This window comes from Triticum aestivum, chromosome 5A (assembly GCF_018294505.1).
Source record: "Triticum aestivum cultivar Chinese Spring chromosome 5A, IWGSC CS RefSeq v2.1, whole genome shotgun sequence".
Taxonomy (NCBI): Eukaryota; Viridiplantae; Streptophyta; class Magnoliopsida; order Poales; family Poaceae; genus Triticum; species Triticum aestivum.
The window spans coordinates 587,225,422-587,252,228 of NC_057806.1; the positions used below are offsets into that span (position 1 = coordinate 587,225,422).

A 26,807-nucleotide genomic window follows, 5' to 3' on the forward strand; every position below is an offset into this window, starting at 1 on the left:
GGCCGCGACCACGCTCGCGTCCCCATGGCCAGCCCGCGCCCATGGTTGCCTCGCTCCCCATCCTCTTCTTCGTCCCGTGATGCCGCTCGTCGCGCCTGGCCACCGCGCGTACGCGCACGCGCACCACCCCTGTGCCCCTGAACGCGCCCACAGCTGCGCCCCTGTTATCCGTATCCCACGTTGAACGCACGCGCGCCCAACCTCCCCGCGCCTTGCCAGCTCCACCCGCCGCAACCGCTTGCGTCGCTGCTCACCTCCGTCGACCCCTGCTCTCCTGCAAGCGCGCCGCCCTGCCTACGCCCCGGCCTCGCCTCGTCCGCCCCAACGCACTGTCCCGGCGCCCCGACAACACCCGCATCACCACAGCCTCGCGGCCTCGCCGCTGCCACGTCGGCGTCGGCCGGCGCCGCGCCGGCGTCCTCCCGTCGCCGTGGCACTGAAGGTCGCGCCCAGTCCGAGTGCCCGCACCAGCACGCCCGCTAGTGCCCGCTCTAGTGGCCTCCTAGGCCACTGGCATGTGGGGCCCGCCCTTGTGGAACGTTAAAAAATAATAATAATAATTGGTTAATTAATTAATTAATTAACTTAATTAATAATGTCTATTTAACCTAATCATTTAGTCAAATGAATTAACCATGTTTAATTAACCTGAGACTATGGTGAACAGGACCCACCTGCAGGGTTGACCTAGTCAACCTTTGGTCCTGCTGACATCATGCTGATGTCACGCTGACATCATAATTGCAATTTCTAAATTAATTTAATTATGCTAATTTCTAGAAAATGATTTAAAATATTTAAAAATTAATATAAAATAATTCTTAGCTCAGATGAAAATACTTTGTACATGAAAATTGCTCAGAACGACGAGACGAATCCGGATACGCAGCCCGTTCGTCCGCCACGCATCCCTAGCATAGCGAACACGCAACTTTTCCCCTCCGATTCATCTGTCCAAAAACGCAAAACACCGGGGATATTTTCCCGGAGGTTTCCCCCCTTCACCGGTATCACCTCATACCGCGTTAGGGCACCCCTAGCACCTCTACTTGCCATGTCATGCATCGCCATGCATTTGTTTGCATTATATTTATTGTCTCTTCCCCCTCTTCTCTCGCTAGACACCGAGACCGACGCCGCTGCTACCCAGTACGACTACGGTGTTGACGTCCCCTCCTCCTTGCCAGAGCAATCAGGCAAGCCCCCCCTTTGATCACCAAATATGGCCTACTCTCCTCTATACTGCTTGCATTAGAGTAGTGTAGCATGTTACTGCTTTCCGTTAATCCTATTCTGATGCATAGCCTGTCATTGTTGCTACAACTGTTGATACCTTACCTGCAATCATAAATGCTTAGTATAGGATGCTAGATTATCATCATTGGCCCTACACTCTTGTTCGTCTGCCATGCTATACTACTGGGTCGTGATCACTTCGGGAGGTGATCACGGGTATATGCTATATACTTGATACTGTTACATTACTTATTATACTGTTTGGAGTTGGGGGCTGAAGGGGCAGGTGGCTCCATCCAGGAAGTGGTGGGCCTGGGTTCCCGACGGCCCCCGACTGTTACTTTGTGGCAGAGCGACAGGGCGGGTTGAGACCACCTAGGAGAGAGGTGGGCCTAGCCCTGGTCGGCGTTCGCGGATACTTAACACGTTTAACGAGATCTTGGTATTTGATCTAAGTCTGGTTACTAGCCTATACGCACTAACCATCTACGCGGGGACAGTTATGGGCACTCGACGTCGTGGTATCAGCCGAAGCCTTCGTGACGTCAGCGACTGAGCGGCGCGTGCCGGATTGGAACGTAAGCCTGCTCTTGTATTAAGGGGGCTAGTTCTGCTTCCGGCCGCCCTCGCAATGTGCAGGTGTGCAATGGGCGATGGGCCCAGACCCCTGCGCCATAGGATTTAGACCGGCGTGCTGACCTCTCTGTTGTGCCTAGGTAGGGCTGCGACATGTTGATCTTCCGAGGCCGGGCATGACCCAGGAAAGTGTGTCCGGCTAAATGGGATCGAGCGTGTTGGGTTATGTGGTGCACCCCTGCAGGGAAGTTAATCTGTTCGAATAGCCGTGATCTTCGGTAACAGGATGACTTGGAGTTGTACCTTGACCTTATGACAACTAGAACCGGATACTTAATAAAACTCACCCTTCCAAGTGACAGATACAACTGGTGATCGCTCTCTCACAGGGCGACGAGGGGAGGATCATCGGTTAGGATTATGCTACACGATGCTACTTGGTGAACTTACCTTCTGTTCTCTTCTACATGCTGCAAGATGGAGGTGGCCAGAAGCGTGGTCTTCGATAAGACTAGCTATCCCCCTCTTATTCCGGCATTCTGTAGTGCTGTCCACATATGATAGCCTTATTCCATTTGATACCAATGCATACATATGTAGTGTAGCTCCTTGCTTGCGAGTACTTTGGATGAGTACTCACGGTTGCTTTTCTCCCCCTTTTCCCCTTTCCTATATCCGATTGCTGCGACCAGACGTTGGAGTCCAGGAGCCAGCCGCCACCGTCGACGACGACTACTACTACTCGGGAGGTGCATACTACTACGTGCAGCCCGCTGTCGACGACCAGGAGTAGTTTAGGAGGATCCCTGGCAGGAGGCATGCGCCTCTTTTGATCTGTATCCCAGTTTGTGCTAGCCTTCTTAAGGCAAACTTGTTTAACTTATGTCTGTACTCAGATATTGTTGCTTCTGCTGACTCGTCTATGATCGAGCTCTTGTATTCGAGCCCTCAGGCCCCTGGCTTGTAAAATGATGCTTGTATGACTTATTTTTATTTGTAGAGTTGTGTTGTGATATCTTCCCGTGAGTCCCTGATCGTGATCATACACGTTTGCGTGTATGATTAGTGTATGGTTAAATCGAGGGCGTCACAATGATAAAAGGATACAAAAGTGTGAGTTTAATGTAGGTGATTATGTGTTGCTATTCAACTCTCATTTAAGATTTTTTGCAGGCAAACTTCTCTCTAAATGGGAAGGTCCTTACGTTATCGAGGAGGTCTACCATTCTCATGCCCTAAAAATCAACAACTTTGAAGGCACAAATCCGAAGGTGGTGAACGGTCAAAGAATCAAACATTATATCTCAGGTAATCCTATAAATGTTGAAACCAATGTTATTGAAACCATAACCTCAGAGGAATACATAAGAGACACTTTCCAGAATGTTTCAGACTCTGAAATGGAATAGGTATGTGGTACGGTAATCAAACCGACTCCAAAACAGTTCTAATGGCAATTTTTCTCCATTTTGGAATATTTAAGAAAATAGGAAAATAAGAAGCAGACCGGAAAGGACACGAGGCTTCCACGAGGGTGGAGGGCGTGCCCCCTGCCTCGCGGGCACCTCTTGTGCTCTCCGGACTTTGTTTTCTTGCATGATACTCCTTTTGGTCGGTAAAAATTCATTATATAATCTCCCAAAGGTTTTGACCACCGTATCACGCAAATATCCTCTGTTTTTGTTTTCAGTTGTTTCTGCTGCAGATTAGAGCAATATGTCATCCCAAGATTCGGAGGGAGAAAGCTATGTGGCTGATTACCTTGCAGATCATAAGGTCTATGGGGACTTGTAGCATTGTGGTTGGACCACGGAGGAAGAAGAAGACTATGAGCCTAAAGGAAAGGAAAAGACGAGCTCGGATGAAGATGAAGTCCCATTACCTCAACCTGGGGACATGCATGTGGAGTTCAAAAAGCCAAGCCTCCCCAATAGAGCAAAGAAACTTAAGATCGAGTTTATCCCTTTTCGTCTCTTGCAGGAGAACAAACAAGAACTATGCAAAAAGGTACTAAGCCTTGAGCAGGAGATCGAGGACCTAAAGGAGCAGAATTCTGTCCTCAAGCGCAAATTAAGGAAGAAGCGCACATCATCAACAACTCCTTCATCACCACCTGCGAGGAAGGAAACATAAACGCATGGGTATGGGCACTCCCCTTGGCAACTGCCAAGGTTGGGGGAGTGCCCCGGTATCGTATCACCATCACTTTTATCTTTACCATTTTTCTTAGTTCAATCCTTTTGGTAATATCTTGATCTAGTAGAATAAAGTTTTAGTATGATCTAGTTTTGAGTTTTGCTTTATGATCCTTCTATGTAATCGAGTCCGTGAGCTAAATAATTAAGATTAGTGTTGAGTCAAGGGCTTGATTATCTTGCTATGATCTTGAGGGAATAAAATAAAAGAGAGGAAATAAAAAGAAATAAAGAGATCATATGGATCTTATGGAGAGTAATGAGCTCACATATAAAGAGTATGATGAATAAAAGATTATTGAGAGTTGACAAACATAGTTTTGGTCATCATTGCAATTAATAGGAAGTAATAAAGAAGGAGAGTTTCACATATAAATATACTATCTTGGACATCTTTTATGATTGTGAGCACTCATTAAAATATGACATGCTAACAAGTTGATGTTGGACAAGAAAGACAACGTAATGCATTATGTTTTCTTACATCTGAGATAAATTATATTGTCATGGATCATCCAACATGTTGAGCTTGCCTTTCCCTCTCTTGCTAGCCAATTTCTTTGCACCAAGTAGAGATACTACTTGTGCTTCCAAATATCCCTAAACCCAGTTTTGCCATGAGAGTCCATCATATCTACCTATGGATTGAGTAAGATCCATCAAGTAAGTTGTCATCGTTGCAAGCAATAAGAATTGCCCTCTAAATATGTATGACTTATTAGTGTGGAGAAAATAAGCTTTATACAATCTTGTGATGTGGAAGAAATAAAAGCGACGGACTGCATAATAAAGGTCCATATCACAAGTGGCAATATAAAGTGACGTTCTTTCGCATTAAGATTTCGTGCATCCAACCATAAAAGCACATGACAACCTCTGCTTCCCTCTGCGAAGGGCCTATCTTTTATTCTTGTCTTATACTTCATGCAAAGAGTCATGGTGATCTTCACCTTTCCTTTTTACATTTTATCCTTTGGAAAGCACAATGTGTTGGAAGGATCATGATATATATGGCTAATTGGATGTGGGTTTTCATGAACTATTATTGTTGACATTACCCTTGAGGTAAAACGTTGGGAGGCAAAACTATGAGCCCCTGTCTTTCTCTGTGTCCAATTAAAACTTCATAACTATAAATATCGCGTGAGTGTTAGCAATTATGAAAGGCTAAAAGATGGTTGAGTATGTGGACTTGCTGAGAAGCTCTTATATTGACTCTTTCCTATGTTATGATAAATTGCAAATGCTTCAATGACTGAGATTATAGTTTGTTAGTTTTCAATGAAATTCATACTTGAGAATGTGAATGAATTGTTACTTTAGCATAAGAGATCATATGACAATATATATTTATGTTGTTGTTCTAAGAATGATCATGATGCCCTCATGTCCGTATTTTATTTTATCGACACCTCTATCTCTAAAACATGTGGACATATTTTTTGATTTCGGCTTTCGCTTGAGGACAAGCGAGGTCTAAACTTGAGGGAGTTGATACGTCCATTTTGCATCATGCTTTTATATCGCTATTATTACATTATGGGTTGTTATTACACATTATGTCACAATAGTTATGCCTATTCTCTCTTATTTTACAAGGATTAAATGAAGAGGGGGAATGCTGGCAGCTGGAATTCTGGGCTTGAAAAGGAGCAAATATTAGAGACCTATTCTGCACATCTCCAAAAGCCCTGAAACTCCACGGGAGTTATTTTTAGAATATATAAAAAAATACTGAGCAAAGGAAGTACCAGAGGGGGGACACCCACCATCCACGAGGGTGGGGGCGCGCCCTACCCCCCTGGGCGCGCCCCCTGCCTCGTGGGCCCCTAGTGGCCCTCTGATGCCCATCTTTGGCTATATGGAGTCTTTCGTTGAGGGAAAAATCATAAGCAAGATTACAGGAAGAAACTCCGCCGCCATGAGGTGGAACCTTGGCAGAACCAATCTAGGGCTCCGTCGGAGCTGTTCTGCCGGGGAAACTTCCCTCCGGGAGTGGGAAATCATCACCATCGTCATCACCAACGATCCTCTCATCAGGAGGGGGTCAATCTCCATAAAAATCTTCACTAGCACCATCTCATCTCAATCCCTAGTTCATCTCTTGCATCCAATCTTTGTATCCAAACCTCGGATTGGTACCTGTGGGTTGCTAGTAGTGTTGATTACTCCTTGTAGTTGATGCTAGTTGGTTTACTTGGTGGAAGATCATATGTTCAGATCCATTATGCATATTAATACCCCTCTGATTATGAACATGAATATGCTTTCTGAGTAGTTACGTTTATTCTTGAGGACATGGGAGAACTCTTGCTATAAGTAGTCATGTGAATTTGGTATTCGTTCGATCTTTTGATGAGATGTATGTTGTCATCCCTCTAGTGGTGTCATGTGAACGTCGACTACATGACACTTCACCATTGTTTGGGCCTAGAGGGAGGCATTGGGAAGTAATAAGTAGATGATGGGTTGCTAGAGTGACATAATCTTAAACCCTAGTTTATGTGTTGCTTCGCAAGGGGCTGATTTGGATCCATATTTTCATCCTATGGTTAGGTTTACCTTAATACTTCTGTTGTAGTTGCAGATGCTTGCAATAGGGGTTAATCATAAGTGGGATGCTTGTCCAAGTAAGGGCAGTACCCAAGCACCGGTCCACCCACATATCAAATTATCAAAGTACCGAACGCGAATCATATGAACGTGATGAAAACTAGCTTGATGATAATTCCCATGTGTTCTCGGGAGTGCTTTCCTTTATATAAGAGTTTGTCCAGGCTTGTCATTTGCTACAAAAAGGATTGGGCCATCTTGATGCACCTTATTTACTTGCATTACTTGTTACTTGCTACAAATTACCTTATCCCAAAACTATCTGTTACCGATAATTTCAGTGCTTGCAGAGAATACCTTACTGAAAACTGCTTATCATTTCCTTCTGCTCCTCGTTGGGTTCGACACTCTTACTTATCGAAAAGGCTACGATAGATCCCCTACACTTATGGGTCATCAGCGCCCTGGTGTCTTGTGGGCCCCCTGGCCAGCCTCCTGTGCCCATATTTTGGTATATAAGCCTATTTTCCCTAGAAAAAAATAAGGGGAGGACTCTCGGGACGGAGCGCCACCGTCTCGAGGCGAAACTTGGTTCAGAGCACTTTTGCTCTCTGGCGGAGCGATTCCGCCGGGGACACTTCCCTCCGGGCGGGGAAATCAAAGCCATCGTCATCACCAACAACCCTCTCATCATGGGAGGACCAATATTCATCAACATCTTCACCAGCACCATCTCATCTCAAACCCTAGTTCATCTCTTGTATTCAATATTTGTATCAAAACCTCAGATTGGTACTTGTGGGTTGCTAGTAGTGTTGATTACATCTTGTATGATGCTAGTTGGTTTATTTGGTGGAAGATCGTATGTTCAGATCCATTATGCTATTCAATACCCCTCTGATCTTGGACATGAATATGATGTGTGAGTAGTTACCTTTTGTTCTTGAGGACATGGGAGAAGTCTTGTCATAAGTAATCATGTGAATTTGGTTTTCGTTCGATATTTTGATGATATGTATGTTGTTGATTCCCTTATTGGTGTTATGTGAACGTCGAATACATAACACTTAACCATCTTTGGGCCTAAGGGAATGCATTGTCGAGTAGTAATTAGATGATGGGTTGCTAGAGTGATAGAAGCTTAAACCCTAGTTTATGTGTTATACCGTAAGGGGCTTATTTGGATCCACATATTTAATGTCATGGTTAGATTTACCTTAATTCTTCTTTCATAGTTGCAGATACTTGCGAGAGGGGTTAATCATAAGTGGGAGGCTTGTTCAAGTAAGAATAGCAGCCAAACACCGGTCCACCCACATATTGATGAAGCTATGTATCTAGGGTAGGGGCACGGACCTATCCAAAGAGCCCTACCCAAGGACATCCCTAGAAGAAGTCACCTTTCAATCGACTTGAAGGTATCCCACTCGACGGGTTCAAGACACTCGACCAAGAAGCTATCACTCAACCATGAAGCCAACCACTCGACTGCCAGGAGACCTAAAGTCACTCCGCAGGCAAACGGTCGGCTATTAAGTAGTCTTTATGGTCATTATAGCACTTTATTAGGGGCGTTACCAGCAACGCCCAACCTTAAATGTACCTTAAACCCTGCATCACTGAGGGCAGGAGAGGGCCGGCGAACTCTATATAAGCCACCCCCATCCTCAGTATGAAGGGTTCGCGCCCCTGTTATTCACATACGCATAATCCAATCGACCGCCTCCGGGCACCGAAACGTAGGGCTGTTACTTCCTCCGAGAAGGGCCTGAACTCGTAATCCTCGTGTGCTTACAGCTCCTCCATAGCTAAGATCTAGCCTCTCCATACACACCCCCCTACATCACTGTCAGAGTTAGAACCACGACAGTTGGCGCCCACCATGGGGCAGGAGTCTTAGCGCCTAGTTGGAGAAGTTGTGATTTTCCCGATCCCTTTGATCATGGTTTCGTGCGGAGTTTTGGTGGAGGGCCGTGAGATCTGCCTCGGCGCGCTCACGTTCATCGCCGACGACTCCGCCTGGCTTCAGGAGGCACCACTCGACATCGACGCGCTCCCCGTCCGCGGTGCGACGCATTTCCGCGCATGCGTTCGTGGCGTCCTTCTGCGGCAGCCGTCGACCCAGTATCGGTCGGCCCCCGTATCGTCTCCCCGCTCTGTCTCCCACCGGCGCAAGCGCTCCGGTCGGTCGAGACTTCAGAGGTGGGTGAGGCATGCCGTGGCTCGCCAGTCGGCCACCCCACAAGTCGCGGCAATCGAGCCCGACGAATCCCTCTGCGGCCTGTTTGACCTGTCGACTGGCTCCGCGGAGACCGCATCCGAGTGCGACAGCAGCGACCCAGCGGCTGAGGTTCTAGCGGTCGATGGAACGCACAGTCCTCCCGGTTTCCCTCGCACTGATGGAGGCGCGGGTGGGGGCGACCCGTCGCATCCCCATGATGAGTATCTCTCCGAACCTCTCACGTCATTACAGCGAGAGGAGCTTCGTCGCCGGAACATGGACGCACTCCACACTCCTATCGTCGGAGAGACCCCCGAGGCCCGGGCCTTGGAGGACGCGCGCTTGGCTAACTTGGCCGAGCGCAGTCGACTGGAGAATCTCCAGCGAGCACTCGACGAGCAAGCGCGTCAGCGGGCTCCCGAGTCTAGTCGACGTCAGCTCTTCCCGCCGACGCAGGTATACCGAACCCCAGTTCAGAATTTGGCCGCCGCGGCCCGTATAGAAGAATTGATTCAGCCCTCCCAGTCGGAGGCTGGCAGGGGCTTGTTGCAGATCAGAGCGTTGCTCCGGGCGGCGGGAAACCAGAATTCCGCTGTTTCTCAGTCGCGGAATAGGATCCACAGTCGATCCGTTGCAACAGATACAGTCCAGTCAGCTCACAGCCCAAGATCGCCCCCGAGGCGTGAGGGACGTGGTGACCGGCATGATCAGTACAGAAGGAATGAGAAGTATGATCACCGATCCGATCATGATGATCGACGTCGAGTGCCAACCCCTCCCCCGAGGAGTGGGTCATATGCGCCTCGACATCGAGATGACAGGCACCCTCATAGTGTTGGGCAGAGGATTCCAGTCGACCCCAGAGACCCAGGCTTTGACGCGAGATCTATCCTCGTTCAAGGTTTGGTTGACAGGAACAGAGCTCATGGGAAGGCCACAACAGAGATGCGCCTGCCAGCAGCAGAGTACGTATTTCGGGGCCAGAGTGTTTCAGTCGAGCCATCAGGGCCGCAGTGATTCCTCCCAACTTTCGGTTGGCGACTGGAGTCAGCAAGTTCACCGGCGAGTCTAAGCCTGACACTTGGCTCGAAGACTACCGAGTGGCTGTCCAGATTGGTGGCGGCAATGACGAGGTGGCTATGAAGCATTTGCCTCTCCTGTTAGAGGGCTCGGCCAGAGCATGGCTGAATCAGTTAGCACCCAGCAGCATCTACACTTGGGAGGATCTCTCTCGAGTGTTTGTCACGACCTTTGAAGGAACATGCAAGCGACCAGCAGGCCTTACAGAATTGCGGTCTTGCATGCAGAAACCGAGTGAAACTCTGAGGGATTACATCCAGAGGTGGATCACTTTGCATCACACAGTTGAGAACGTACCGGATCACCAAGCAGTTTGTGCCTTTAAAGAAGGCATCAAGAACAGAGAGTTGAACCTGAAGTTCGGTCGGACCGGTGAAATTTCTCTGAATCGGATGATGGAAATTGCCACCAAATACGCTAACAGAGAAGATGAAGATCGACTCCGGAGTGGCAAGCAGAAAGCAGTCGCCCAGGAAATCGGAGGCAATTCCAGTCGGAAGCAGAAGCGGAAGGCCGAGCCAGCCGCCCCTGGGGAGGCCCTGGCCGTAACCCAGGGAAATTTCAAGGGAAAACCCAAAGGCCCCTGGAAGCCCAAGAAAGTCAAGGATCAAGATGGAAATGATGTTTTGAATCTGCCATGTCACATCCACACCAAGAAAGATGAAGAGAGTAATTTTATTTACCCAAAGCATACCACTCGACAGTGCCGGCTCTTGATCCAGCAGTTTCAGGGCAAACAGTCCAAAGATAAGGAAAAAGAGTCGGACAGAGTTGAGGACAAGGAAGATAGTGACGATGGATACCCCCAAATCAATTCCACCCTGATGATTTTTGCTGATGTCGAAAGCAAAAGTCGACTGAAAGTCATTAACCGTGAGGTGAATATGGTTGCTCCGGCAACACCCAGCTATCTGAAGTGGTCTCAGACTGCCATCACATTCGACCAGTCTGATCACCCTACGCACATTGCCACCCCTGGGAGGCAAGCTTTGGTGGTCGACCCAGTTGTCGAAGGCACTCGACTGACCAAAGTCCTGATGGATGGTGGCAGTGGCCTGAACATATTGTATGCTGAAACATTGAAAGGAATGGGCATTCCGATGTCCAGGCTCAGTACCAGTAACACGAGCTTCCACGGAGTCATTCCTGGGAAGAAAGCCGAATCACTCGGCCAGATCGCTCTTGATGTGGTTTTCGGTGATTCAAAGAATTACCGCAAGGAAAAGTTGACATTCGAGGTTGTGGACTTCCAAAGTGCTTATCATGCCATTTTGGGCAGGCCAGCTTACGCACGCTTCATGGCTCGACCATGTTATGTGTATCTCAAGTTGAAGATGCCTGGTCCCAAAGGTGTGATCACTGTTACAGGCAATCGGAAGAAGGCAGAAGAGTGTTTTCAGAAAGGCTCAAAGATTGCTGACGCTCAGATGGCAGTTGTTGAGCTGCAAGAGTACCAGAAGACTGCTGATCCGAGTGAATTGCTACGAGCCAAGAAGCTTGCTTCAGAATCTGCTTTTCAGTCGTCCGGTGAAACTAAGCCAGTTCACATTCACCCGACCGACCCCAATGCCGCCCCGACTCACATCTCAATGACGCTCGACTCCAAATAGGAAGAAGCGCTCATCCAGTTCCTCCGTGAGAAATGGGACATGTTCGCATGGAAGCCTTCTGACATGCCTGGGGTTCCCAGGGGGCTGGCTGAGCACCGTCTACGAGTCGACCCGAAGTTCAAGCCTGTGAAAGAACATCTTCGACGGGCCGCCGTCCAGAAGAGGAAAGCTATTGGCGAGGAGGTGGCTCGGCTCTTAGCAGCGGAGTTCATCCGAGAGATTTACCACTCCGAGTGGCTCGCCAATGTTATCATGGTCCCCAAGAAGGACAAGTCACTTCGCATGTGCATTGACTTTAAACATATCAATCGGGCCTGCCCGAAAGATCATTTCCCTCTCCCCCGCATCGACCAGGTAGTCGACTCGACCGCGGGGTGTGAGCGTTTGTCTTTTCTAGATGCTTATTCAGGGTACCATCAGATCCGTCTGTATGGACCCGACGAGATCAAAACGGCTTTCATCACCCCATTCGGGTGCTTCTGTTATGTCACCATGCCCTTCGGCCTCAAGAATGCTGGAGCCACGTTCATGAGGATGATTCAGAAGTGTTTGCTCACTCAGATCAGTCGAACGTAGAAGCATACATGGATGATATTGTGGTTAAGTCACGGAAAGGTTCCGACCTACTGACTGACCTTGCCGAAACCTTTGCTAACCTCAGGAGATATGATATCAAGCTCAATCCATCAAAGTGCACATTCAGAGTTCCAGGTGGAAAGTTACTCGGTTTTCTCGTTTCCGAACGAGGAATCGACGCCAATCCCGAGAAAGTTGGCACCATACTCCGGATGAAGCGCCTTGTGCGTGTACACGATGTCCAGAAGCTTACAGGTTGCTTGGCCGCTCTAAGTCGATTCATTTCTCGTCTCGGTGAAAAGGCGTTGCCTCTTTACCGACTGATGAAGAAGTCTGACAAGTTCGAGTGGACTCCAGAAGCTGACGCAATGTTTGCAGAGCTCAAAGCTCTGCTCTCCACCCAGCCGGTGCTTGCTACCCCAATCAGTAAAGAGCCTCTGCTGCTGTACATTGCGGCCACGGGACAAGTTGTCAGTACAGTACTTACGGTCGAGTGGGAAGAAGAAGGAAAGGCCTTCAGAGTTCAGCGCCCAGTATATTATGTGTCTGAAGTTTTGACCCCATCGAAGCAAAGATATCCCCATTACCAGAAGCTCGTATATGGGATCTACATGACCATGAAGAAGGTTGCACACTACTTCTCTGACCACTCCATTACAGTCGTCAGCGACGCTCCACTGTCAAAGATCTTGCAAAATAGAGATGCAACTGGTCGAGTGGAGAAGTGGGCGATTGAACTCCTTCCCCTAGATATCAAGTTTGAAGCAAAGAAGGCTATCAAGTCCCAAGCAATTGCAGATTTCGTCGCCGAATGGATTGAACAGCAGCTTCCGACTCAAGTTCACTCGGAGCACTGGACCATGTTCTTCGATGGATCTAAGATGCTGAATGGTTCCGGTGCTGGGGTAGTCTTGGTCTCCCCGCGAGGAGATAAGCTTAGATATGTTCTCCAGATTCACTTTGATTCCTCCAATAATGAAGCAGAAAATGAAGCACTCTTGTATGGGTTGCGCATGGCCGTTTCACTCGGCGTCCGGTGCCTCATGGTCTATGGCGACTCAGATTTGGTGGTTAATCAGGTGATGAAGGAGTGGGACGTCAGAAGCCCAGCTATGACTGGCTACTGCAACGCAGTAAGAAAGCTAGAAAAGAAATTCGAGGGGCTAGAGCTTCATCACATCCCCCGACTGAAAAATCAAGCAGCTGATGATCTGGCAAAGATAGGCTCCAAGAGAGAAGCCATTCCCAGCAATGTGTTTTTGGAGCACATCCGCTCGCCGTCAGTCCAGGAGGATCCTTTTACAGAAGAAGCCCCGCAACCGAAAAGTGCCATAGATCTGACTGAAGTCGAAATTCCTGCTGTGGTCGACCTAGTCATGGAGGTCTTGGCAATCACTCCCGACTGGACGATACCGTACATCGCATATATCTTGAGGAAAGAACTTCCATAGGACGAAGAAGAGGCTCGACAGATCGTCCGTCGATCTAAAGCTTTCACGGTCATTAAAGGACAGTTGTATAGAGAAAGTGCAACTGGAATCGGTCAGAAATGCATAACGCCAGAAGAATGTCAGATAATCCTTGATGATATCCACTCGGGGACCTATGGTCACCATGCGTCCTCTCGGACCATTGTGGCTAAAGCATACCGAGCGGGATTTTACTGGCCAAGAGCAAATGAGATGGCAAAAGAGATAGTCGACAAGTGTGGAGGCTGCCAGTTCTACTCCAACATGTCACACAAGCCTGCATCAGCCCCAAAGACCATTCCACTCGTCTAGCCCTTTGCTGTCTGGGGACTGGACATGGTTGGCCCACTGAGAACAGGCAGGAGCGGATTCACGCATGTGCTTGTGGCAGTCGACAAGTTCACCAAATGGATTGAAGCCAAGCCTATCAAAAATCTTGATGCCAGCACTGCTATCGTTTCATCAGAGAGTTGATATTCAGATATGGGGTCCCGCATAGCATCATCACTGACAATGGGTCAAACTTCGATTCAGACAAGTTCAGAGCTTTTTGCGCCTCTCAAGGCACACGAGTCGACTACGCGTCGGTCGCGCATCCTCAGTCGAATGGACAAGCTGAAAGAGCAAATGGTCTGATTCTCAAAGGACTGAAGCCTCGATTGATGCGTGATCTCAAGCACGCAGCAGGCGCTTGGGTCGACGAACTTCCGTCAGTTTTGTGGGGGCTGAGGACCACCCCTAACTGGTCGACCGGAAGAACGCCATTCTTTCTGGTTTACGGAGCCGAAGCCGTCCTGCCGAGTGATCTACTTCACAACGCCCCCAGAGTCGAGCTTTATAACGAAGACGAAGCAGAGCAAGCCCGGCAAGACGCAGTCGACCTCCTAGAGGAGGAGAGGGAAATGGCTATGATCAGATCGACCATCTATCAGCAAGACTTGCATCGATTCCATGCCAGAAATGTGAAGAGCCGAGCCTTCCAGGAAGGAGATTTGGTCCTTCGAGCGGATCAACAAAAACCACACAAACTTGCTCCTACTTGGGAAGGCCCCTTCATCATCACCAGAGTCCTCCACAATGGAGCATATCATCTCTACAACGTTGGTCGCCGGATCGACGAGCCACGAGCTTGGAATGCGGAACTACTCCGCCCATTTTACACTTGAATTCTCACTCGGACGAGATGTAATAAGGAAAAATTTCCTGCAGTACATTTTTATCAAAGACAAGAGTGTTCCAATGATTGCTGTCACTTTTGTTTGCGTACGAAATCCCCTAGTGGGTGACTTAGCTGCCAATCTGTTTCGCCTAAGTTTGAAAAATCCTACCGAGTGGAGAGCAAACCTCCCACTCGGGGGCTTAGCTGCAGTCCAGTACTCGCCTAAGTTCTCCCACCTAGAGACTTAGCTGCAGTCAGGCACTCGCCTAAGTTTGAAAAAATCCTACCGAGTGGAGAGCAATCCTCCCACTCGGGGGCTTAGCTGCAGTCCAGTACTCGCCTAAGTTTGAAAAAATCCTACTGAGTGGAGAGCAATCCTCCCACTCGGGGGCTTAACTGTAGTCCAGTACTCGCCTAAGTTCTCCCACCTAGAGACTTAGCTGCAGTCAGGCACTCGCCTAAGTTTGAAAAAATCCTACCGAGTGAGAGCAAACCTCCCACTCGGGGGCTTAGCTGCAGTCCAGTACTCGCCTAAGTTCTCCCACTTAGAGACTTAGCTGCAGTCAGGCACTCGCCTAAGTTTGAAAAAATCCTACCAAGTGGAGAGCAATCCTCCCACTCGGGGGCTTAGCTGCAGTCCAGTACTCGCCTAAGTTCTCCCACCTAGAGACTTAGCTGCAGTCAGGCACTCGCCTAAGTTTGAAAAAATCCTACCGAGTGGAGAGCAATCCTCCCACTCGGGGGCTTAGCTGCAGTCCAGTACTCGCCTAAGTTCTCCCACCTAGAGACTTAGCTGTAGTCAGGCACTCGCCTAAGTTTGAAAAAATCCTACCGAGTGGAGAGCAATCCTCCCACTCGGGGGCTTAGCTGCAGTCCAGTACTCGCCTAAGTTCTCCCACCTAGAGACTTAGCTGCAGTCAGGCACTCGCCTAAGTTTGAAAAAATCCTACCGAGTGAGAGCAAACCTCCCACTCGGGGGCTTAGTTGCAGCCCAGTGCTCACCTAAGTTTGAAAAATCCTATCGAGTGAGAGCAAACCTCCCACTCGGGGGGCTTAGCTGCAGCCCAGTGCTCGCCTAAGTTTGAAAAATCCTACCGAGTGGAGAGCAAACCTCCCACTCGGGGGCTTAGCCGCAGCCCCGCGCTCGCCTAAGTGTTTAGAAATCCTATCGAGTGAGAGCAAACCTCCCACTCGAAGGCTTAGCTGCAGCCCAGCGCTCGCCTAAGTGTTTAAAAACCCTATCAAGTGAGAGCAAACCTCCCACTCGGGGACTTAGCTGCGGCCCAGTGCTCGCCTAAGTACAGGACACAACCCAATCCGCAAGGACAACGAGGCGCAAGTCGACTGCTACCTTCTCCTTCGGAGTTGCGCCGCAAATACAAGGTTATTCTGAGTGAAGGTCAAATTCCACTCGATGGATCAAACCATGAAGATATTCAAAGAGAAATCAAGTTCAGATAAAGCCTAAAAGGTCCCAGACATCAGATCAAAGTACTCAAGCCCTCGGCTCGGCGGAGTTTAACAGTTACAAATCCACTCGGCATTCCGAGGCAAATTTAAAGTGAAGCATAAAAGTTTTTCATTCCTCAGGAGCAGGACTGGAAGGGGCGACGAACTCGTCCAAGTCGATCCCGTCTGCAATACGAGCGGCGGCAGCAATGAAAGTCTCCATGAAATCTTGAAAGTTGTGCTTCCTGGTATTGGCAACTTGGATGGCGGCCAGCTTTTCTTCTCGCGCTTCCTTGCAATGGACGCGGACCAGGGATAGAGCGACATCAGCACCACATCTAGCAGAAGATTTCTTCCATTCCTCCACTCGACCTGGGACTTCATTAAGTCGAGCCATCAGGGACTCGAGGTCGTTCTGAAGCGTCGTCCCAGGCCAGAGTGATGTGTCGATCCACGACATCGCAACCTTCAGTCGAGCAAGATAGTCAACCACGCTGGCAATACGAGACTCCAGGCGGAGCACGTTCATTGCAGCCTCGTCCTTCACAAGGGAGTTAGCAGGGTCCAAGCCTGGCTCCACTCGACTAGTCTCCTCTTCAAAGTTCTGACAGAATTCTGCAAACACGATTCAAGAATAAGACAGTGACCCTACACAGACTTGGTAACCGCAAGACAGTCGAGGCAGAGTAATTACCTTCGAGCACGACGAACAGCTTCTTGGCGAGTCCACAAAGATAAGCCTCCAGATCGTTCCTCTTCCCCGCTAGCTCACCTGCCTTGTCGTGCAGAGCCACGTTGTCGTTCTTCAGTCGGCTGACCTCTTGATTGGCTACCTCGAGAGCAGCTTTCAGTCTGGAGTTCTCCTGCTCAAGAGCTCCGACCGAGGCCATTTTCTCTTCAGCAAGCCTCGTTTTATCCAAGACCTCCTCCTGTGCCTCTGCAAGATCTTGATCCTTCTTCTTTAGAGCTTCCTCCAGTTTATCTGCGGCGCGTCGAGTGAAATCAACATCAAGAATGGACAAGAAAGAAAAGCCACTCGTCAAGAATGGAGAACCTCACCAGCCATACCTTTTGCTTCTTCTTGCGCCTTCTTCAAATTCTCCTGAGCAAGCTTCAAGTTAAGGTTGAGCTAGATCTGCTAATTCTCCAACTCAGTATAGTGAGCTACAAGTTCGCAGGATTTCTGTAAAAAGAAAAATCAGTCGACAGATGTCCAAGACAAGTTGCTTCCGAGTAACTAAGAGACAATGATGACGTTTCTAAGACTACAGCCGAATCAAGAACATTCGACAGTAGTCTCGGGGACTACACCCGCAGTCGACCGGATACAGTCCCATCCGACATGACCTGACCAGACCGAGTGAAGAAATACAGCTATAGCAACACAATATAAAGACTACACTGCCAGCAGTCCACCGTAGTCTCGGGGACTACACCCAGTGGGTGCACTTAGCGTTCCCCCACTCGTCCAAGAATTGGCAGACACACCCAGTGGGTGTACAGATACAAAGATCTTCGGAAAAGAGGTTCTTCAAACAGCATATCGTGAACAGATCAAGTGTTGAGTCGACTGACCTGGACGTTACTCTAAAGAGCCGAACTTGCGTCGTAAGCTGCTTGGCTGGCCTCCCGAGCCACCTTCACTTGCTCCATCATGATCCCCGCCTGGCGTATAGCCTCTTTTGCAGCAGCCGCTTGGTCCTCAGGGACGGGGTATGTGGCAAAAAGCGAAGACGGATCCGCAGTCGACGCCGAGGGCCGCACACTCGTCAGAGGAATGGCGAAAGTCACAGAAGCCCGAGTGGTGTCACCACCGTCCCGAGCTACGGCCTCAGACGCCGGAGTGGATTGGGAGGTCTTGTCAGCCGATGCCCTCTTGTTCCTCCTCACTCTCAGCGGTTCGTTGTCGTCGTCATCCGGGAGGTCGATAACATGAGGAGGAGCTACAAGGAAAACGTTCAATCGACAAGAGTTGCAATAAATGTTCAGTCGACTCAAAACGGAACGTCAGTAATCGTACCAAGGTTGGAGGTAACAGCATCCTCCATCTCTTGGTCGTCGTCCTTGGCGGAGATCTCAAAAGTAGCAGCGCTGCAAATCTCGAAAATCAGTCAGTTGGCTCAATGAATCGACCAAGGATCTGTCCTCAGTCGACGAAGGAAAGCAAGTTTTATTATTACCCAAAAATAGTAGGGACGGCCATCTTCATCTTGGGCAGAGCCTTGGGCGGCTTGGACAGCGTCGCGCGTGGGTGCTTGGGAGGCTTCCCAGTCGGCGTAGGAGGAGAGGTCCGAGGGCGTTTCAATGACTGCCCAACAGAAGCAGTCGCCTTGCCACGTTCCCGCCCTGGATCGTGTGTGAGCTTGGATCGCCCCTCCGGGCGAGGGGGTTCAACCTCCTCCTCCTCCTCTTCGCTGGAGTCGACGTTGTCGTCTCCCTCTCCTTCACCGTCGGACTCCCACTCACCTTGGTCGTCTCCGCTCTCACCTCCGCTCGCCTCCCCTTCCTCAGTTGGCCCCTGGGCTCCGTTGGGCGTCGAGTACATCTCGGTAGTCGCCTGGAAAACAACAGACAAGACGAAAGTCAATCGACCTACCCAAAGAAGACCAATGAAGAAAACAAGATCTCAGTCAGGAGCATAAAGACATACCTGGTCCACGTCATACGAGTTGTCGAGTGGAATTACCCTCCTGGCTCCTCGGGGGTTGTCTTTGTTCCCCGTGATGCTCGACAGCCACCCCTCCAGCATCTCGTCAGTAACCTCCTCCGGGTGGACCCGAGTGGTGTCGTCGAGACCCGAGTACAGCCACATTGGGTGGTCACAAGCCTGGAGCGGTTGGATGCGCCTCCGGAGGAAGACCTCCAGCAAGTCCATACCAGTCACGCCCTCACGGACAAGCTCAACCACTCGACCAGCCAGCACTTTGACTTGGGCCTTTTCCTCCGGCGTCGCTTTCAGAGAAGCAGGTTTTTCAGCTCGGTCGAGAGAGAAAGGGGGAAGTCCGGTCGACTGCCCTGGGGTCGCCTGGTCTTGACAGTAAAACCAGGTCGACTGCCAACCGCGGACCGACTCCGGGAAAGTGATAGATGGAAAACAACTCTTTCCCCTCGTTTGGATCGCCAGGCCCCCGCACAGCTGAATCACCTGCGTCCTTTCGTCACTCGACTTGGCCTTCTTGGCCGATTGAGAATGGCAGGTAAAGATGTGCTTGAAGAGTCCCCAATGGGGGCGGCAACCCAAGAAACCCTCACACATGGAAATGAAAGCAGCAAGATATACGATGGAGTTGGGAGTGAAGTGGTGGAGCTGCACTCCGAAGAAGTTCAGAAAGCTCTGGAAAAAAGGATGGGGCGGCAGAGAAAACCCTCGGTCGATATGGGTGGCTAGGAGCACACACTCACCGTCGCAAGGCTGAGGTTCGATCTCTCTCCCCGGGAGACGCGCAGCCTCGTGGGGAATGACTCCCCCCTTGACCATGTCGTCGAGATCTTCTTGCCGGATCACCGATGGCATCCAGTCGCCCTGGATCCAGCCGCGGGGCAGAGCTGACCTTGAGGAAGATCCGCCCCGAGCAGATCTCTTCCCTTTCCCCTGCGCCACCGCCTTCTTTGTGTGCTCCAGAGCGGATGTCTTGTCCTTCGCCATCGCCGCTGGCAAGTCTTGCACGGGTCTGCGGCGCTAGGGTGAGAGCGGAGGTGGCGGGGGAGCTTGCGAAGGGAGAGAGGAAGAAGAGAGCACACTGTTTGGAAACCCCGAGCCGGCTACTTATGAGAGGCCGCTCCCGAGTGGCTGACTGGTAGGCCCAGGCAATCCAGTCAAATCCCACAGCAGACGCGCGCGCAGTACATGGCGAAAAAGGTGGCATGGAAATCGAGGAGCTTCCGCTTTATCGCTTTCGATTACTGCGACCGCTCCCGTCCCGCGCGCTTCCCGAAATTCGAATCCCGCAACATCCGCGGGCCGCAAAACAACTTGTCAAAACAGAAGACCCCGCTCGCGCCGACACTCGGTATGTCACAAGTAAAGAAATTCACTCGACGAAAGGCCTGGAATGGATCAAGGCGACTGGAAGAGGTTGATGACGTCATCCGCGACGATTGACCCAAAATGAGGCACTCATGTAGCCCAAAGAACCAGTCGGAAGGATCTCCAACTCTTTCCCCACTCAAACCTCGATCCATTCGGGGGCTAATGATGAAGCTATGTACCTAGGGTAGGGGCACGGACCTGTCCAAAGAGCCCTACCCAAGGACATCCCTAGAAGAAGTCACCTTTCAATCGACTTGAAGGTATCCCACTCGACGGGTTCAAGACACTCGACCAAGAAGCTATCACTCAACCATGAAGCCAACCACTCGACTGCCAGGAGACCTAAAGTCACTCCGCAGGCAAACGGTCGGCTATTAAGTAGTCTTTATGGTCATTATAGCACTTTATTAGGGGCGTTACCAGCAACGCCCAACCTTAAATGTACCTTAAACCCTGCATCACTGAGGGCAGGAGAGGGCCGGCGAACTCTATATAAGCCACCCCCATCCTCAGTATGAAGGGTTCGCGCCCCTGTTATTCACATACGCATAATCCAATCGACCGCCTCCGGGCACCGAAACGTAGGGCTGTTACTTCCTCCGAGAAGGGCCTGAACTCGTAATACTCGTGTGCTTACAACTCCTCCATAGCTAAGATCTAGCCTCTCCATACACACCCCCCTACATCACTGTCAGAGTTAGAACCACGACACATATCAAATTATCAAAGTAGCGAACGCGAATCGAACGAACATGATGAAAGTGACTAGATGAAATTCTCGCGTGTCCTCAAGAACGCTTAGCCTATTAACAGATCGTTCTGGCCTGTCCTTTGCAACAAAAAGGATTGGGCTACCTTGCTACACCTTAGTTACTATTGCTACTTGTCACTTGTTACAAATTATCTTGCTATCAAATTACTCAATACTGATAATTTCAGTGCTTGCAGAAAATATCTTGCTAAAAACCGCTTGTCATTTCCTTCTGCTACTTGTTGGGTTCGACACTCTTACTTATCGAAAGGACTACGATTGATCCCCTATACTTATGGGTCATCAACGACGAGGGAGGTGAGAGGCGCAAAGGAAACCAAATGCGGCAAACACCCATAAAGATAGAGAAAACAACATGAGCATAGCAGCAAAGAAACAACCCCACCTTGAACATCACCGACGTCAATACAAGGCACGAAAATCTAATGGGTCGTTGATCGCCACCGACGACAAAAAAAGCACGAATGACGAGAAAAACCCAAAAAATCCCTCTCATTAACAAAAAGAGAATTGTGTGAGGGGCAAGCAAGGGAGAATAAGAAGAGCACCCCCCCCCCCACGCACCGCAACCAACCGACATACCACACCCCAAGCACCCACCCGCCAGTGCCTACCAACCCTAGACACACAGGGACTAAGCCACTCGTCTACAAGGAGAGCCCGGAGAATCCGGCTCCCAACAGTCCGCCCACACACATCAACAGTTGTCCACTCGAACACCCGGGCACACCTTGGCGAGAACAGGTCTCAGGCACGGTGGGAGAGGTCGACCAAACACACCTGGGCAGATTGTTGGGAGCATCCGAATTACTCAGAAGCGTCCGCACCCATTGAATGTGGGGCAAACAACCCGCACTCAGGGCCCGGCGAGAAAGGCCGACCAAACACATGAAGAGTGCCCGGCCGCACGCCCTTCCAGCATACGAGGCGGCACATGCGGGGCGAGAGCAACAAGGCATCCCGCCAGCCTATCGTAGCTAGAAATAAGCCCAGGCATGGGAAACCTAATAGCCAGGTAGGCAGAGAGCCCGGACATGTGTCTCTCGAACGCGCGAGGCAGCACGCACGGTGCGAGACCAATGCCCCGAGCCGTCCGGCACACGCACGCAACCGGGCAGGCTCCACGCATGAGGCTTGCTCTAACGAAGCGGCCCGGCAGGACTCGGACGACGCTGACAGGTTGATCCGGGCTTACCCGGCAAGCGGGCATGACGTAAAGCCATGCGGAGAGGTGGCCTCGGTCGCACCTGCAGCCCACACGTCATGGACCCTCGAGGAAAACCGACCGGGTGTGAAGCGGCCGTGAAGATTGGACGGCGAGGAGCGCGCTCGGGTGGGGGGCGCACAATGGAAGGAACAGAGGACACTCTCGTGCGCGGATGCCCTTTTTCAAGAAAATGGGTGGCTGGAGCATTTTTAAGGGACGTGCTACGTGTTGACCGACTGATATTTTTAAAAGATCAGTCGGCTCGCGAGCCGTCGGATTGCGGCATCAAGCGAGCCGAGCGTGTCTCCAGAACTGCAACACATGTCTTGTTGCAGAATTATTTCTGCAACATAGGTCTTGTTGCAGAATTTTGTTGCAACGGTTGTTTTATCGCGAAAAAAACATTACAACTAGGTTTTGTTGCAATTTTTTGTGCAACTGAGGTCTTGTTGCAGAAAATTTTCGCAACAGAGGTTTTGTTGCAAAACTAGACCCGTCATAGACCATTGCAACACCACATATGTTTCTGAAATATAGCCTCTGTTTCGGAAGCGCGTTCGACAAAAAATGGCATGCAAGCCATCAATTGGACGAGTGTCATGCAGCGGAGGTGGCGGACGCGGCCACTACGATTCGCCGGATGACGGTATGCTTTTCCTTTTTTTTATTAACACGCCCTATACCAGTAAAAATTTACGAAAAAGGAATTGCTTGGGGTTGCTCTTTATTCACACCCGAGAATCAAAGAAAAGAAGAGAATATTTCAAAGGATGTGTTTAGGGCATATCTAGATGTGCTATAGTTATTGCACATCTAAGTGAGTGAATTAAGTATATTGAGGAAAAGAAAAAAATCACATGAATCTCAACTTAAGATCAATGATATAGAACTTAGATGTACAATACTTATGACACATCTAGATGTGCTTTAGCAAAACTGTATTTCAAAGAGAGAGAAAAAAGAGAAAAGGAAAATCTACATGGGTCACCCAAATCAGGGGTCGGTGCCACGCCCTTCGCACGCCCCCCCATAATTTAGCTCGGGGTCTTGCTGGCTTGCTTGCTTGTGCGGCATGGGTTACCCAAAGTAGCGGCTGCCGGGTCCCGCAGGTGCAGAGATATGTTTGAAAATCTAATCTGACCCCACAGATACGCCGTTGTCAATAATTCATCCAACTTGATCCGAAAAATCACGCATCTCTCGAACGCGGAGAACGGCAGGCGACGCACAACGGCCATGGCTCCTCTCGCCGTCACCCGCCCCGCCCTTCTCTATAAATTGTTGCACCGCCCTCGGCTCCTCTCGCCGTCGAACGCGTCCTGCCTCCATCACACGCCATGGCAGACGGCGGCCACCCCGGCGCTGTGCTCGCCGCGCTCCTGCTCGTCTGGGCCGTGCTCGGCGCCGAGGCCGACCACGCGCTGTACAAGGACGCTGCGCAGCCCGTGGAGGCGCGCGTCGCCGACCTCCTGGGGCGGCTGACGCTCGCGGAGAAGGTCGGGCAGATGACGCAGATCGAGCGGCTGGTCGCGACGCCGGAGGTGCTCAGGGACAACTTCATCGGCAGCCTGCTGAGCGGCGGCGGCAGCGTGCCGCGGAAGGGCGCGACGGCCAAGGAGTGGGCGGACATGGTGGACGGCTTCCAGAGGGCCTGCATGTCGACGCGGCTCGGCATCCCGATGATCTACGGCATCGACGCAGTGCACGGCAACAACAACGTCTACGGCGCCACCATCTTCCCCCACAACGTCGGCCTCGGCGCCACCCGGGACCCCGACCTGGTGAAGAGGATCGGCGAGGCCACCGCGCTCGAAGTCAGAGCCACCGGCATCCAGTACGCCTTCGCGCCGTGCATCGCGGTAAACTAAAATCTCCGAGCAACACTTCCTGAATTTCGGATCGCGTTTGCCGACACCATCACTCACTCTGTCACTCACCTGCTGGCTGCTGCTTCCCTTATGGTGAACAGGTGTGCAGAGATCCGAGGTGGGGGCGGTGCTACGAGAGCTACAGCGAGGACCGCCGGATCGTGCAGTCCATGACGGAGCTCATCCCGGGCCTGCAGGGCGACGTCCCCAAGAACTTCACCAGCGGCATGCCTTTCGTCGCCGGGAAGTAAGATCCAGTCCATCAACGCTTTGGAACTGCCACCATCACACTATGTAGAAAGAATTCAGTACAGATACTTCTGGGAACTGCAGGAACAAGGTGGTGGCCTGCGCAAAGCACTTCGTCGGCGACGGAGGCACGGTGAACGGCATCAACGAGGACAACACCGTCATCAACCGCGAGGGCCTCATGAACATCCACATGCCGGCCTACTTCGACGCTCTCGCCAAGGGCGTCTCCACCGTCATGATCTCCTACTCCAGCTGGAACGGGGTCAAGATGCACGCCAACCAAGATCTAGTCACCGGATACCTCAAAGACACGCTCAAATTCCAGGTAAAAAAGAGTGGAAAACAATTGCACTCGTGGTGTTCTTGTACGCTCAAATTCAGGTGTTCTTCATCAGTTGGACTCTTGTTTTTAGTCTTCAGATGTTCATTGCCTTTGTTGCATCTTGACTGCAGGGCTTCGTGATCTCAGATTGGATGGGCATTGACAAGCTCACCACCCCTTATGGGGCGGACTACCCCTACTCGGTCAAGGCTTCCATTCTTGCTGGCCTTGACATGGTGAGCAAAACTTTCTTCTCTGTGGAAAAAGATTGTGTCTCTCTGTGAATACAGTGCTGCTTGCTGAGATCGATGTTTTCCGTGATGTTGCAGATCATGGTGCCTAAGAACTACACGCAGTTCATCAGCATCCTGACTGGCTACGTCAACAGCGGAGTAGTCCCGATGAGCAGGATCGACGACGCCGTCACCCGGATCCTGCGCGTCAAGTTCGCCATGGGCCTGTTCGAGAACCCCTACGCCGATCCCGCCATGGCTGAGCAGCTAGGCAAGCAGGTGCTCTACTGACCGATGAAACTCTGATGCCGTATTCTGAAATTTGAGTTCAGTTATGATTTGCTACCGAATTCAAAAATGTTGCTTCACCTCCTGAATTCTGAATTTATGGTGTGCTGCTACTTGGTATATGCAGGAGCACAGAGATTTGGCGAGGGAGGCCGTGAGGAAGTCGCTGGTGCTCCTGAAGAATGGCAAGACGAGCGACGGGCCAATGCTGCCGTTGTCCAAGAAGGCGCCCAAGATCCTCGTCGCCGGCAGCCACGCCGACAACCTGGGCTACCAGTGCGGCGGCTGGACGATCGAGTGGCAGGGCGACTCCGGGCGCATCACCGTGGGCACCACCATCCTCGACGCCGTGAGGGCGACCGTGGACCCGTCGACCACCGTGGTGTTCGCGGAGAACCCGGACGCGGAGTTCGTCAAGAAGGGCGGCTTCTCCTACGCCATCGTGGCGGTGGGCGAGCACCCGTACACGGAGACAGCGGGCGACAACCTGAACCTGACCATCCCGGAGCCCGGGCTGAGCACCGTGGAGGCGGTGTGCGGCGCGGTCCAGTGCGCGACGGTGCTCATCAGCGGGCGGCCCGTGGTGGCCCAGCCGCTGCTAGCCGCCTCGGACGCGCTGGTGGCGGCGTGGCTGCCCGGCTCGGAGGGGCAGGGCGTGACCGACGCGCTGTTCGGCGACTACGGGTTCACCGGGAGGCTGGCGCGGACGTGGTTCAAGTCGGTGGAGCAGCTGCCGATGAACGTCGGCGACGCGCACTACGACCCGCTCTTCCCGCTCGGCTTCGGCCTCACCACCGAGGGGGCCTCGCAAGGGGACGGGGTGGCGATACACAGCAGCATGTGATGGCGGTCAAGAAGCGCGCAGAGCGCACATGAACCGTGGACCTTGCTTCCTGCGCGCCATGGCTCTACCGTGGCACCGCGCGAGTTGCCATTCTTTATAGAACAAGTTACCGTGGTGGTAATATTCATCAGCACACCATGGTGGTACTTTTCACCAGACGGAGCGGTGTGGTAAATGTATCCTCACTATTATATGATGGTACTATAATATACACTGCTTGTGGCAAATGTATCCTCACTATTATGATGATACTACAATATACAGAAGCTATGGTAAATGTATCCTCATTGCTAGTAGTAAGATGATACTAAAAATCATTGATAATTAGTTACTTACCATCCCCGCAAAAAAAAAATTTGCCACCATGATAAAACTTAGGATCCTATATTGTTACAAGCGAAAATGCTAAATGGAGGACGAGCTCCATGGAGCCCTTTATTTTGAAAATTGAAAAAATCTCATTCTCAAGTTCCATAAAACCCTAGAAAGATCACACACATTCATACAGATGTAAAGTACATGTGTGTAAACTGAGAAGATGATATACATTATGGTCAGAGCTACAAAAAAGGGGGAAATCATGATTTTCAAATGATGAACAGTACATGCACTGTTCTCTATGAAAATGCATGAATTTGTCTTTTTTGTGTAGCTCTCACCATAATGTATTCCATCATAAGACTTTACACACATGTAAAACACATCAATATGAACGTGTATGATTCAGAATTTCTTGACACTTAAAAATGTGTTTTCCAATTTTTTTTCAAAAAATAAGCTCCTTCTCCTCCCTCCCTCCCGACCCCCTTCCTTTCGATCCAATCTAGGGCTTCGGCCGCCGCGGCCCCTCTCCTGGTCGCCGCCGGA

General features: G+C 50.7%; 1 protein-coding gene across 1 annotated transcript; it reads left to right on the forward strand.

Annotated features, from left to right (window-relative positions):
* The first annotated feature begins 23,426 nt into the window (after positions 1-23,426).
* Positions 23,427-26,227, forward strand: LOC123105034 (beta-glucosidase BoGH3B). Its single transcript, XM_044527003.1, has 6 exons — positions 23,427-23,992; positions 24,103-24,248; positions 24,335-24,578; positions 24,707-24,811; positions 24,905-25,087; positions 25,224-26,227. The coding sequence occupies exons 1-6, from the start codon at positions 23,471-23,473 to the stop codon at positions 25,938-25,940; spliced, it is 1,917 nt and encodes a 638-aa protein (XP_044382938.1). The 5' UTR covers positions 23,427-23,470; the 3' UTR covers positions 25,941-26,227.
* The last annotated feature ends 580 nt before the right edge of the window (positions 26,228-26,807 follow it).